Raw genomic sequence first — 15,579 nt, 5'->3', positions numbered from 1 at the left:
CCACAGCCTTATCATGAATTTTCTGATGTCTTTTCTGAGCAGGCGGCAGATGAACTTCCACCACATCATCCCTGGGATTGTCCTATTGAACTAATTCCTGGTAAAATGCCACCCAAAGGTCGAGTATACCCTCTCTCTGTTCTTGAGACTCAAGCCATGTCGGCATATGTGCAAGATAACCTACGAAAGGGGTTTATCAGGCCTTCTTTATCTCCCGCTGGAGCGGGCTTCTTTTTTGTAAAGAAGAAAAGATGGTGGTCTTCGTCCATGTATCGACTTTAGAGGTCTAAATGAGATCACAGTAAAAAACAAATATCCTTTGCCTCTCATTACAGAATTGTTTGACAGAGTTAAGGGTTCTCGACTGTTTACTAAAATTGATCTAAGGGGAGCTTATAACTTGATCAGAGTTAAAGAGGGTGATGAGTGGAAAACTGCGTTTAATATGCGAGATGGCAGTTATGAGAACCTTGTCATGCCTTTTGGTTTATGTAATGCTCCTGCGGTGTGTTCCAGGAGTTTGTGAATGAAATTTTCAGAGATATACTTTATCAGTTTGTTATTGTTTATCTTGATGATATTTTGATTTTTTTTCCAGGAATCTTTCTGATCATTGTACCCATGTTAAAGAAATATTAAGTCGTCTTCGAGCTAATAAGCTTTATGGCAAGATCTCCAAGTGTGTTTTTGAAGTTCCAGTTATACCCTATTTGGGGTATATCATCTCCGGTTCCGGGCTTCAGATGGACCCTGAGAAGTTATAGGCTATTCAAGATTGGGTTTTGCCCACATCGTTAAGGTCTATTCAGAGATTTTTAGGCTTTGCCAATTATTACAGAAAGTTTATCAAAGCATTTTCAATGATTGTAGCCCCAATTACTGCTATGACAAAAAAAAGGGGCTAATCCCAAAGTATGGTCCCCAGAGGCATTGGATGCCTTTCAGACTCTTAAAGATGCATTTTCTGCGGCCCCCATTCTAGTTCAACCTGATGTTGAGAAACCATTTATGCTAGAAGTGGATGCTTCCACTTATGGAGTTGGGGCTATTTTGTCTCAAGTGGCTGCAGATGGGTGAACAGTGTCTTGTGGATTTTTTTCACGAAAGTTTTCTAGTGCTGAGAGTAATTACTCCATCAGGGACCAAGAACTGTTAGCTATTAAGTTAGCTTTGGAGGAATGAAGATATTTATTAGAAGGCGTAAAGCATCCTGTTACTATTTTTACAGACCATAAAAATTTGTTGTATTTGAAGACTGCCCATTGTCTGAACCCACGACAGGCTCGTTGGGCACTCTTCTTTTCTCGTTTTGATTTTGTCCTCAGGTATCGTCTAGTTTCATTGAATAAAAAGGCAGATGCTCTCTCACGCTCAATGTTGGAAGAGAAAGAACAAAATGAGGATCAAAGGTAGCCTATAATAAACCCTCTGGCCTTTTCTTCAATTTCCATCTCTCCTGATCCTCCTCCTGGGAAGATATTTGTGGCACCTGAGTTACAAGGTAAACTTCTTTCCTGGGCTCATAATTCTCGTTTCTGTGGACATCCAGGGGTTCATAAAATGTACTCATTTTTGCAACGCTCCTATTGGTGGTCTTGTATGAAAAAAAGATGTCCAAGAGTTTATACGTTCTTGTTCCAAGTGTGTACAACATAAGTCCTCCCGGCAGTCTCCTGTTGGTCCTCTCCATCCACTACCCATTCCCACCCAACCGTGGACCCATCTTTCCATGGATTTTATTACAGATCTTCCCGAGTCTAGGGGGTATACGGTTATTTGGGTATTGGTGGATCATTTTACCTAGATGGCTCATTTTTGTCCTTGGCTCGAATTCCATCAGCCCCTAAATTAGCACAAATATTTATCAAAGAGATATTTAGTCTTCATGGACTTCCTTCTGAGATAGTGTCTGATCGGGGTGTCCAGTTTGCGGCTCGGTTTTGGAGGGCTTTATGTTCATCAATGCAAATTAAATTAGTTTTCTTCTGCATATCACCCTCAGTCAAATGGACAAACCGAAAGAGTGAACCAGGAGTTGGAGACCTTTTTGAGAACATATATTTCTTCTTTCCAAGATGATTGGATGGATTTTTTGCCTTGGGCTGAGTTTGCTCATAACTTTCATTATTCGTCTGCTACAGGTGTATGTCCTTTTTTTGCCAACACTGATCGACACCCTCGAGTTCCTGAGCTTCAATCAATTCCTACAGTGGACGTCCCAGCAGCTAAAGCTACCCTCCAACATTTTTCTGGAATTTGGAGACTGGTACATAAGTGTCTTAGGAAAGCCTCTCATAATTATAAAGTTTTTGCTGATAGAAAACGTTCGGCTGTTCTTAAATATTCTGTTGGGGATCGTGTCTGGTTGTCTACTAGAAATCTTCGACTTAAAGTACCTACTATGAAGTTTGCTCCCCGGTATATTGGTCCTTTTCGTATTATACAAATCATCAACCCAGTGGCATGTAAGTTACAGTTACCTCCAACTATGCATGTACCTAACTCCTTTCATGTCTCCTTGCTTAGACCATTGATTCTTAATTGATTTCATGACCGCTTGCCTCAAGTACCTCCCATAACAACTGCTCGAGGTGTGGAGTTTGAGATGGATAAGATTCTGGATTCACGTAAGCATCAAAATCAATTGCAAAATCTTGTAGACTGGAAGGGTTATGGCCCGGAGGAGAGATCATGGATTAAAGACTCTGATGTCCATGCTCCTAAGCCGATACGTAATTTTCATGCTAAATTCCCTTTAAAACCTGGTGGGTGTTTGGAGACCACCCAAAAAGGGGGGGGGGGTACTGTCAGGACTGCGACTATTTCAGTATGTAAAGATAGACTACTTTTGCCACAGTTCCTTTGTGGTCGTTGGAGGAGCTATCCTGCTTGCTGGCGTTCTTCACATACAGGGGATAAAGAGTTAATCATGTTTCCAAGGTGTTGTCAGGTTGTGGGATTCCTAGATTGCTCATTATTTCAAACCTGATTCCATTTGGGTCACATGTTTTGAACTTCCTATGGATCACAGACCTCTAGTATAAAGTCTGTTACTAACTGTGTCTCAGTGTCTGTGCAACGTTACTTTCAGGTCTTTCTTGGACTCCTGCCAGATCCCCGCTGTGCCTGTGGGTTGCTGTGGACTTTGCTAAATTTCTGCTTGTGTTCCAGTTAAACTTCTGATACCAGAGCTCAGCATTGCCATTGCCTAAGTATTGCTTTCTGCTCCATTGCTGTGGTTTCATCCTTTGCTGCACTATTTACTTTGCCTGTTGTCTTCTGCTCCTGTGGACATTGAACTCATCTTTGTTACAGTTGTCAACTGCACCATTACAGTTATCATCACTGCATCACGGGGCTCAACCCCGCTCCGGATTCTAGATACGCCGCAGGGCTCAACCCCGTTCCGGAATCTCATCGCATCACAGTGCTCAACCCTGCTCCAACCTTCTCCACATCACGGGGCTCAACCCCGCTCCGGATCCTAGTCAAGCCGCAGGGCTCAACCCTGTTCCGGAATCTCATCACATCACAGGGCTCAACCCTGCTCCAACCTTCTCCGCATCACGGGGGACTGCATCATAAGGCTCAATCTTGCTCCATCTTTCACCACATCACAGGGCTCGGCCCTGTCCCAGATCTACATTACTCTACAGGGCTCGCTCTGCTCCGGATCTCCATCACTACAGGGTTCAAGCCTGGTAAAGGTCCTCAATGCCATCCTGAGGTGTTAGCCTCATACTGGACTCGGGGTTCCCTACCACATTAGTTCTTCTGTGTTAAAGACTGCATATATATATTTGGGGATTTTCTCCTATACTTATTATTGCATATATGAACCTCTGTGTTGTTGAGACTTTATGTGAGAAGTTGCTATTATATTTCTCCTGTGAATAAATCCTATTTTACTTTTATCCCGTGCTACTGAGATTTCATGAAAAGGTCATTCCTAAAACCACCCAGTTTATTGTGCCTAGTAGGCCTGCCTCCATCCAGGAGTCTCAAGTATCGGCAGCCGTGACATACGCGTCCTGAATATCCAGAAATACTATAAAGTCTCCAGGCTCCATAGTTAGGATGACGGAGCATAGGGTTACCATCCTGAACTTTGGCCACCTTAGGTTGAGGACAGGCCGATGAGACCCATTCGGCTTCTGAACCAGAAAGAGTATAATAATAATAATAATAACCAGTCCCTCACTGAGATAGTGGGACTTGCACAATCATCCCTGCTAGCAGCAAGGACTGCATGGCTTTCTGGATTTGTAAGACCTTGTTCGGGTCTGAATGAGGGTCTGTGTAGAAAAACTGGTGGGCAGACCATCTGTGAAATGAGAGGGCGTACCCATTTGAGACAACTTCTCTTACCCAAGTATCTGTGGTGTTTTGACACCAGTACTGGGCGAACTGAAGAAGTCAGCCTCCCACTCTGGGATATCCCAGAGGGAGGCCAGTCCTGCCAGGCTGAGGGTTTATCCTCGGGCTTTGAAGCAAGGCGTCTGGTGTGTCGGGTCTGCTTGGTCCTGGGTTTGGTGGCTCTAATGGAAGCAGACTGCCTAGGAAAGGACTGACCTTTAGGCTATCCTAGGCCTAGAAGAAGTAGTTACAATCTTGTCATGGTCTGTGCCCAACAAGATCACCCCATTGTAGGGTAAACCTTCTAGGTCTTTGTTGGAATCCACAGCAGCTCTCCTTGAGCGTAGCCACAGAGTACGTCAGGCAGACACAGCCACGGCCGAGACTCTGGAGGCTAGGAGACTGGCATCTAATGTCGCTTTTTCAAAATAGGAAGCTGCATCTCGAATGTGAGCAACAAAAGACATTTGATCTCTAGAAGCATCTGAGGGAAAAAGAGTCTTGAAGTGCGTCAGCCTAGCTCTCTATAGCTTTAGTCACCCATTCAATAGCCATGGTTGGATGGGCAACAGTCCCTGAAAAAAAAAAAAAAGAGTATATCGACTTCAGGCAAGCTTCTACTTTCCTATCCGTATGATCCTTCAAAGAAGTACTGTAGGAATAGGCAACGTACTGCTTTTAATTAAAGGCGTAACATGTGAATCCACCACAGGGGGTGTTTCCCATATTGCACAATGAGCCAAAGGAAAAGAGTAACATGAGGTCAGTATGAAACCTCTTACCAGGCTGCAGTCATGAGTTCAGCTAGATGATCCGATAGAGGGAATTCTGCTGAAGCTACTTTCTGTCGTTTAAACAGAGGGTGCTTGGATTTAGAGGCTGGCTTGTCATCTTCTATTAATAAGATGGATCTGACAGCTCGCACCAAGGCAGGAATAACAATTAATGACCGACTCTCATCCTCCTCCGGAGGGGAGTCAGGGTTAGAGAGATCAGCATCTGTGCGTGGACTGTGACGATAACACAGGACGTGTAAAGGATTTACTGGGTAGAGTTTTCCTACCTGGCAACACAGTTTGAAAGACATTAGATGTAGCCATCAGACTCTGCACCAAGTTAGAGAGTATGTCTACCCATGGTGGGGGAACAGGAAGTACCTGTATCGCCTGAACCTGATGTGACAACCCCAAAAGGGGCTTTACGACCTGCTGTGATAAACCCGTCGGGTGTATTACAGCCGGATCCCCTAGGCGATCCGTAATAGTGGCCAGTACCTGAACAAAGGAGCCCAGGATGGAGATTGGGGATATATATATATATATATATCCCCTATCAAATCCTCCTCACTTAAGCCTGCAGCCCATAACTTGCCTGATAGCAGTATGGGGGCAGATGACTGTTGATACTCCTGTCTTTGCTAGACATAGCTGCAGAGTAAATGGCACACAATATGGCACTGGGTATAATGCTACCACAGTGTATGTAGAATACTAGTAGGAAGCAATATACTGGTCCTGTCTTATGCCTGTGTAAGCTGCAGGAGCACACAGCCCAAATATGGCACAGTGCAACGAACGTATGTGACAAAACATCACAAATACTTTGTTCTATAAATGTGAGGTACAGGAAAACCCCTGAATACACCTGTATGTTAAGGTAATAGTCCGAGAAAAAACACTGGTCCTGACAAATGAATGGATAAGCTGCAGGAGCTCACTGCCTAAGTATGCGACACACTGGTCCTGTCTGACACTTGGGTAAGCTGCAGGAGCCCTTTGATTAAATATGGCACAGTGCAGCACACAACAGTATGTTTCAGATCTCACAAATATTATCTTTTATATATGCGAGTTAAAAGAACCACCTTAACTACACCTGTATTAAGGTAGAATTAGAGGAAATGTATAGATATATGCTGACAGTAAGGAAACAAAGACAAAGACAGGCAGCGCTAGCATAAGTCACATACAATGCAGAAAGTATACTGCAATGTGGCACTACAATCAACTGTCCAGATTCAGTGTCTGGGAAGGCTATAGTGCTGCATACACTAACCCAAGGGAGAGGTATGCTGGGGGACTGGACCACACGCTGGCCTGAGACATCTGCGAGTTCACCATTCAAGAAAATGGCTGCCGGAGACCTCAGAGGAGGCGTGGCCACAGGAGGAAACAGCTCAGCAAAGCCAGACTGCAGTGGGGAGGCGCGCTGAGCTGAGGAGCCGCTAAAACAGGGAAGGCTGCCTCCCTGGCTGGTAATTAACCCCCCGGGACACTGGCTCCCTCACCAACTACAAGTCCCTGGTGGTCTAGTGGAGTGCAGGGTATTGTGTGCCTGCTACTACAGCCAGCACCTCCGGTCTGTCCCCTGAGACCGGAGGTAGGACTGCTTAATATGCGGGTCACCGCAAGCGGTGACCTGCTCTTACCGGTCCCTGTACGTCCAGCCGCAGTCCGGGATGTCCCGCTGGGCCCGGCTAGCACAGACCCCGGGATCCCGCAGAGATCCCAAGATTGGTACTGGCATCGGGGCGCCGGCGGGGTGACAGAGCGGCAGCCTGCTGCTGTGCACTCTGATAGAAGAAAAAAACTACCAATGAAATAAAAACAGCATCCCAGTATAAATAGTGACCCGACTACGGCCGGGCACCAACTATAACTGAGGTGCCTCTGGCTCGGGGGCGGGTATAGGGAGGATGGACCAGTGCACCCTGGGAGCAAAAGCTTTAACTGCGTGATGCCCAGGATCCAGATGAAACCTACACCCCAAGGGCTCCCTGTGGAGCCTATGGACCCTGAAGAAGAAATATCCCAGCTATTTTGAGGCTTCAAGCACTGATACTATATCTGAGAGTGGCTCCCTGCTGCTAGGTTACAGCTCTTTTGATAAGAAGACAAAGTAACACTCCCAGATCCCCTCACCTCCCCAGTCATGTCCCTGTATTATCACTATAGATATAAGTGATGTCACTGTGACACTCCCAGATCCCCTAACCTCCCCAGTCATGTCCCTGTATTATTACTATAGATATACAGTCAGGTGCATAAATATTGGGACATTGGGCCTGATTCAGACCCACTCGCGAGCGGCTGTCCGCTCGCAAGTGGGTCGATGTTCTGGACTGAGCATGCGCACGACGGAGGGAGCTCCGTCGTGCGCATGCGCCAGACACGACGAGCGAAGGAAAGTCCTTCGCTCGTTGTGTCTGATCAAAGGGGGCATGCTGTCGATGTTGATTGACAGCACGCCGCCTTTGGTAGGCGTGCCGGGGGCATGCCTCCCTGACGGGGGCGTTCCCACGGGAACGCCTCCCGTCAGAAGCCGGCCCACTGACATCACTAGTGATGTCAGTGGGAGTGATTTTTGCTCTGATAGAGCCAAAATCACTCCGGAGCTTGCGGTTGAAAACCTCAACCGCAGGCTCCAGCTCGCAGTTTCGATGGTCGCGATGGTCACGACCATCGCGGCCATCAAAATGCACGCTCGTATAGCCTGTGGGTGGTGACCCACAGCTATACGAGTGTCCAGGAGGACGCTCCATTTTCATGGAGGCCGGCCCTCATTCAGAGCGTGCGCTCTGCTCAGAGCGTACGGCTCTGAGGGCCATTGACAGAATTTTCATATTTTCGCCTCTATTCACCACCACAATGGCTTTGAAATGAAACAAACAAGATGTGATTTAACTGCAGACTTTCAGATTTAATTTGAGGTTAATTACATTCAAATCAGGTGAACTGTGTAGGAATTAAACGGTTTCTATATGTGCCTCCCACTTTTTAACACACATACACTGATGCACATAACGCAAACACATATACATACACATACACATAGACGCTCGTATGTGTATCCACATATGTACACATAGACGCTCATATGCGTATTCACATACATACATACGCACATTTGCCATTTCAATGCACAGACGCACATATGCGAACGCATATGTATAAAATGGTTCCCACACACTATAGTTGATAACCAAAGTTATTAAAGGTATTATATGTTAATAATTCTGATGTAATATGTACTTAAATGAGTTCTAAGGTTTAGAATATAGTGGACATGTCATGTTTGGTATCATACTAAATCCCTGTTTATTTGCAGACATCCGTTTCTATCGGCAAGGAAATCGCATCATGCGTCCGCTAGTTATGGATGATAGGGAGTTATTGCATAGATTGTTATTACTTGTATGCAGTGTTGTAGCTAGTTTTAACCAGTTCTTCGGCGGGAAAGATACACAAAGAGACTGTTGGAGAGCTGAGCTATACCCCTGATGACACCATATGAACTGACCAATGACCAGAAGCAAGAACCAATGAGAACCTGTCAATTTGTCCCTTTGTTAACTCTGAAACTTGTAATGTATATATGATGTGTCCTCACCTCAGTGTAAAGACATCTTCTAAGCAACCACAGACTTCTGGATTGATGGCTGTATACTGGGACCAGTGCGCAGGCATATGTATTGGCTGTACTTGTAGTTCATTTACTTGCTTTTTACTCTAAATTGTTAAACTTACATCGTGTAACCCCCTTTTTAAATAAATAACTTTTTGTGCTTTGGAACCACACGATTAGACTGGAAAGCAATTCTTTCTTTAGCGACTTGCAGCGCTAAATAGCGACTAGCGACTATTAGGAATCAATACTATATATAACCGATGTCACTGTGACACTCCCAGGTCCCCTCACCTCCCCAGTCATGTCCCTGTATTATTACTATAGATATAAGTGATGTCACTTTGACACCGCCAGATCCCCTCACCTCCCCAGTCATGTCCCTGTATTATTACTATAGATATAAGTGATGTCACTGTGACACTCCCAGATCCCCTCACCTCCCCAGTCATGTCCCTTTATTATTACTATAGATATAAGTGATGTCACTGTGACACTCCCAGATCCTCTCACCTCCCCAGTCATGTCCCTGTATTATTACTATAAATATAAGTGATGTTACTGTGACACCCCCAGATCCCCTCACCTCCCCAGTCATGTCCCTGTATTATTACTATAGATATAAGTGATGTCACTGTGACACTCCCAGATCCCCTCACCTCCCCAGTCATGTCCCTGTATTATTACTATAGATATAAGTGATATCACTGTGACACTCCCAGATCTCCTCACCTCCCCAGTCAGCAGATAGATTATCTCCAGGGTGAGTTGTAATAACTTCTCGCTTGTGTGACTCCGGTCCTTGTCCATCTTCAGTGAGTCAGTCACTTATACAGAACACATCAGTCCTCAGGTGACTTTCACTAAAGCTCAAGTGTCCAAGAATAAAAACAAAATTTATAATAAATATCACAGAGTACACTTTTGACAATATGAAATAATGAGTGACCATTATGTCCTTCCCTTGTAACCCAGTCATAGTGCTGGGCACATGGTATATAGCCTCATGCCCAGCACATATAGCCCTATACCCACAGTTACTGCCCAGCATTACACCATCATACATATATTTCTGGGAACATTATTCATCCTCATGCCCAGCACATATACGCCCATACACACACTCACTGCCCAGCATTACACCTCATACATACAGTCCTGGGCACACCTTATACATCCTCATGCCCAGCACATATACCCCCCCATACCCACAGTCACTGCCCAGCATTACACCTCATACATACAGTCCTGGGCACACATTATACATCCCCATGTACAGCACATATACCCCCCATACCCACAGTCACTGCCCAGCATTACACCTCATACATACAGTCCTGGGCACACCTTATACATCCTCATGTCCGGCACATATAGCCCCCATACCCACAGTCACTGTCCAGCATTATACCTCATACATACAGACAGGGGCAGATTGGGCCACCGGGAAAGTTCCCGCTGGGCCGGTCCCATTCACCCCCCTGCAGGGCCGGCTGACACTGCCTGCCAGGCCGGCTGCCGGCCCAGGCCAAGCACTATGTGCCAGCTGCCGCGCTTCCTGGATTTGCGTTCCACGCAAACAGGAAGCTGTCAGCTGCTCCCACTAGAGGCCGGCCACTTCGGGGTTCCGTTAGTCAGGAGGGGCAGCGGTGGTGCAGCGTAGTTACTGGAGCTTGTGCTCCAGCCAGAGTGAACCTCTGCGGGCAGTGGCTGTTTTAGACGGAGCGCTGTGAAACCAAGGGGTGGTCCGTTTGTGCACCAGACCACCCCTTAGCAGTGCAAGCAGCGGCTAGATAACGCGGAGCCGGTCAGAAGTCGGACTCAGCAGCGGGTCACGCAGACAGTAGATTTAGCCGGGGGCAGAGCGCCTTCTCAGCTTTCTTTCTCGGTGGCCAGCACTATGCACATACAGTGATCCTGGAGGACCCTGTGGCTGTTACAGCATGGCATGAAGTTCTACTTAAAAGCAAGACGTCCGGGGGTCCTACTGTATGTGCAAGTAAAGCATTGAGTGCCTGTCCAGCTGTGATGTGACTACAAGTCCCCAGCACACTTTGTCAACTGGATGTGCTGAGACTTGTAGTGCCATCACTGTTATAAAGGTCATGAAAAGACAACGGTTATATATATATATATCCTCTCAGTGTCCCAGCCCTCACCCTCCCTGCAATGTCCCCTCAGTGTCCCTGCCCTCAGTATATCTGTAAATCCCCCTTAGTGTCCTTGCTATAACGTCCCCTCAGTGTCCTAGCCCTCACCCTCACTGTAAATCCCCTCAGTGTCCCTGCCCTCACCCACCCTTCCCTCACTATCCCTGTAACTCCCCTCAATGTCCTGGCCCTCACTATCCCATTCCCCTCAGTGTCCCGGCCCTCACATAAAACCATTGATGCTTTTTACAGATATTTTTGACGGTGACTCAGAATCATGCCCTATTAGGAGGGATCCTCCCCCATTGACAGACCCCATCCTCATTAGGGCTACTTCCATAAATTTCCCGGGCTGGTTTTCCATCCCCATCCACCCCTGCATACAGACCTGGGCACACCTTATACAGCCTCATGTCCGCATACCTCCCAACTGTCCAGCATTTAGCGGGACAGTCCCGTTTTTCTGGGACTGTCCCGCCAAAGGTGTCCTGCGGTGGGGGGGAAGTTGGGGGAAGCATACATCTCTGCTCTGCTATGCAGAGCAGCGTGTATGCAAAGCGAGAATAGATGCTGTGCACATAGCATCTATTCACACTACGGGGTGAACCCCGGGGGCAGCCCAGCATCTCGGAGATGCTGGGCACAACCAATTAGTGATGTAATCGGGGGTGTCATCAGACCACACCCCCTTTACGATCAGGCCACGTCCCCCTTTCGGGCACGCTCGTAGGTCCCGACTCCTTGACTCAAAATGTTGGGAGGTATGTGTCCAGCACATATAGCCCCCATACCCACAGTCACTGTCCAGCATTACACCTCATACATACAGTCCTGGGCACATCTTATACATCCTCATGCCCAGCACATATACCCCCCATACACACAGTCACTGCCCAGCATTACACCTCTTACATACAGTCCTGGGCACACCATATACAGCCTCATGCCCAGCACATATACCCCCCATACCCACAGTCACTGCCCAGCATTAAATCTCATACATACAGTCCTGGGCACACCTTATACAGCCTCATGTCCAGCACATATACCCCCCCATACCCACAGTCACTGCCCAGCATTACACCTCTTACATACAGTCCTGGGCACACCTTATACATCCTCATGTCCAGCACATATACCCCCATACCCACAGTCACTGCCCAGCATTACACCTCATACATACAGTCCTGGGCACACATTATACATCCTCATGCCCGGCACATATACCCTCACATACCCACAGTCACCGCCCAGCATTACACCTCATACATACAGTCCTGGGCACAGCATATACAGCCTCATGTCCAGCACATATACCCCCCATACCCAGTCACTGCCCAGCATTACACCTCATACATACAGTCCTGGGCACACCTTACATTTCCTCATACCCAGCACATATACCCCCCATACCCACAGTCACTGCCCAGCATTACACCTCATACAAACAGTCCTGGGCGCACATTATACATCCTCATGCCCAGCACATATACCCCCCATACCCACAGTCACTGTCCAGCATTACATCTCATACATACAGTCCTGGGCACACATTATACATCCTCATGCCCGGCACATACACCCCCCATACCCACAGTCACTGCCCAGCATTACACCTCATACATACAGTCCTGGCCACACCTTATACAGTCTCATGTCCAGCACATATACCCCCCATACCCACAGTCACTGCCCAGCATTACACCTCATACATACAGTCCTGGGCACACCATATACAGCCTCATGCCCAGCAAATATACCCCCCATACCCAGTCACTGCCCAGCATTACACATCATACATACAGCCCTGGGCACATCTTATACATCCTCATGCCCAGCACATATACCGCCAATACCCACAGTCACTGCCCAGCATTACATCTCATACATACAGTCCTGGGCACACCTTATACATCCTCATGCCCGGCACATATACCCCCCATACCCACAGTCACTGCCCAGCATTACATCTCATACATACAGTCCTGGGCACACCTTATACATCCTCATGCCCGGCACATATACCCCCCATACCCACAGTCACTGCCCAGCATTACACCTCATACATACAGTCCTGGCCACACCTTATACAGTCTCATGTCCAGCACATATACCCCCCATACCCAGTCACTGCCCAGCATTACACCTCATACAGTCCTGGGCACACCTTATACAGCCTCATGTCCGGCACATATACCCCCCATACCCACAGTCACTGCCCAGCATTACATCTCATATATACAGTCCTGGGCACACCTTATACATCCTCATGCCCGGCACATATACCCCCCATACCCACAGTCACTGCCCAGCATTACACCTCATACATACAGTCCTGGGCACACCTTATACATCCTCATGCCCGGCACATATACCCCCCATACCCACAGTCACTGCCCAGCATTACATCTCATACATACAGTCCTGGGCACACCTTATACATCCTCATGCCCGGCACATATACCCCCCATACCCACAGTCACTGCCCAGCATTACACCTCATACATACAGTCCTGGCCACACCTTATACAGTCTCATGTCCAGCACATATACCCCCCATACCCAGTCACTGCCCAGCATTACACCTCATACAGTCCTGGGCACACCTTATACAGCCTCATGTCCGGCACATATACCCCCCATACCCACAGTCACTGCCCAGCATTACATCTCATACATACAGTCCTGGGCACACCTTATACATCCTCATGCCCGGCACATATACCCCCCATACCCACAGTCACTGCCCAGCATTACACCTCATACATACAGTCCTGGGCACACCTTATACATCCTCATGCCCGGCACATATACCCCCCATACCCACAGTCACTGCCCAGCATTACATCTCATACATACAGTCCTGGGCACACCTTATACATCCTCATGCCCGGCACATATACCCCCCATACCCACAGTCACTGCCCAGCATTACATCTCATACATACAGTCCTGGGCACACCTTATACATCCTCATGCCCGGCACATATAGCCCCCATACCCACAGTCACTGCCCAGCATTACACCTCATACATACAGTCCTGGGCACACCTTATACATCCTCATGCCCAGCACATATACCCCCCATACCCAGTCACTGCCCAGCATTACACCTCATACAGTCCTGGGCACACCTTATACAGCCTCATGTCCGGCACATATACCCCCCATACCCACAGTCACTGCCCAGCATTACACCTCATACATACAGTCCTGGGCACACCTTATACATCCTCATGCCCGGCACATATACCCCCCATACCCACAGTCACTGCCCAGCATTACATCTCATACATACAGTCCTGGGCACACCTTATACATCCTCATGCCCGGCACATATACCCCCCATACCCACAGTCACTGCCCAGCATTACATCTCATACATACAGTCCTGGGCACACCTTATACATCCTCATGCCCGGCACATATACCCCCCATACCCACAGTCACTGCCCAGCATTACACCTCATACATACAGTCCTGGGCACACCTTATACATCCTCATGCCCGGCACATATACCCCCCATACCCAGTCACTGCCCAGCATTACACCTCATACAGTCCTGGGCACACCTTATACAGCCTCATGTCCGGCACATATACCCCCCATACCCACAGTCACTGCCCAGCATTACACCTCATACATACAGTCCTGGGCACACCTTATACATCCTCATGCCCGGCACATATACCCCCCATACCCACAGTCACTGCCCAGCATTACATCTCATACATACAGTCCTGGGCACACCTTATACATCCTCATGCCCGGCACATATACCCCCCATACCCACAGTCACTGCCCAGCATTACATCTCATACATACAGTCCTGGGCACACCTTATACAGCCTCATGCCCGGCACATATACCCCCCATACCCACAGTCACTGCCCAGCATTACACCTCATACATACAGTCCTGGGCACACCTTATACATCCTCATGCCCGGCACATATACCCCCCATACCCAGTCACTGCCCAGCATTACACCTCATACAGTCCTGGGCACACCTTATACAGTCTCATGTCCAGCACATATACCCCCCATACCCAGTCACTGCCCAGCATTACACCTCATACAGTCCTGGGCACAACTTATACATCCTCATGCCCGGCACATATACCCCCCATACCCACAGTCACTGCCCAGCATTACACCTCATACATAATAATAACACTATTAGTGACAGCAGTAATAATAAAGGACAGGCCTGGTACCTGTAACACAGCTCCTGCTCCTGATCTGCCTCAGACAGGAAAACACACACTCACTGTATAGCAGGGTAGTCTGAGATGTCCAGATGGCAGCGAATAGACCACAAGAAAATGGCCGCCGCTTTCATAGTAACTGCATTTCTCCGTCGGACAAGTGTAAAGGAAAATGGACGCCGTCCTCTTGCATAAAGGACATTTTCTCGTAATATCTATTATACTGTGTAATAGAGGATGGTTCAGGTATCATAATTTATGATCACTAGGTGAAAGACAGATGTATCTAACAATGTGCAGCGGCCATTTTCTTGTTTACCAAGTCTTTCTCACTATTATGTTCATGGTAGGAGAGAGGCGGCCATTTTGTTGTGGTCCTTAGGTTGTATGCATAATGATATGTGAGTGACACCCCCTGACAGATGAGGGGGAGGGGAAGTCAGGGTGTTAGTGGGGGGT

General features: G+C 47.7%; 1 protein-coding gene across 1 annotated transcript in view; it reads right to left on the bottom strand.

Annotated features, from left to right (window-relative positions):
* LOC148435685 (uncharacterized) overlaps positions 1–9,573 on the bottom strand; it is a 132,403-nt gene extending 122,830 nt beyond the window's left edge. Inside the window, exon 1 of the mRNA XM_088465643.1 lies at positions 9,493–9,573. Coding sequence (XP_088321769.1) covers positions 9,493–9,570 — 78 coding nt within the window. The 5' untranslated portion in view covers positions 9,571–9,573. The remainder of the gene's footprint in view (positions 1–9,492) is intronic.
* Positions 9,574–15,579: the final 6,006 nt, after the last annotated feature.

Source organism: Taudactylus pleione, unplaced genomic scaffold (genome assembly GCF_031769625.1).
Source record: "Taudactylus pleione unplaced genomic scaffold, aTauple2 ptg002080l, whole genome shotgun sequence".
In the NCBI taxonomy this organism is placed as follows: Eukaryota; Metazoa; Chordata; class Amphibia; order Anura; family Myobatrachidae; genus Taudactylus; species Taudactylus pleione.
Note: the sequence above shows the minus strand (reverse complement) of the source record. Positions and strands in the feature narration are given on the sequence as shown.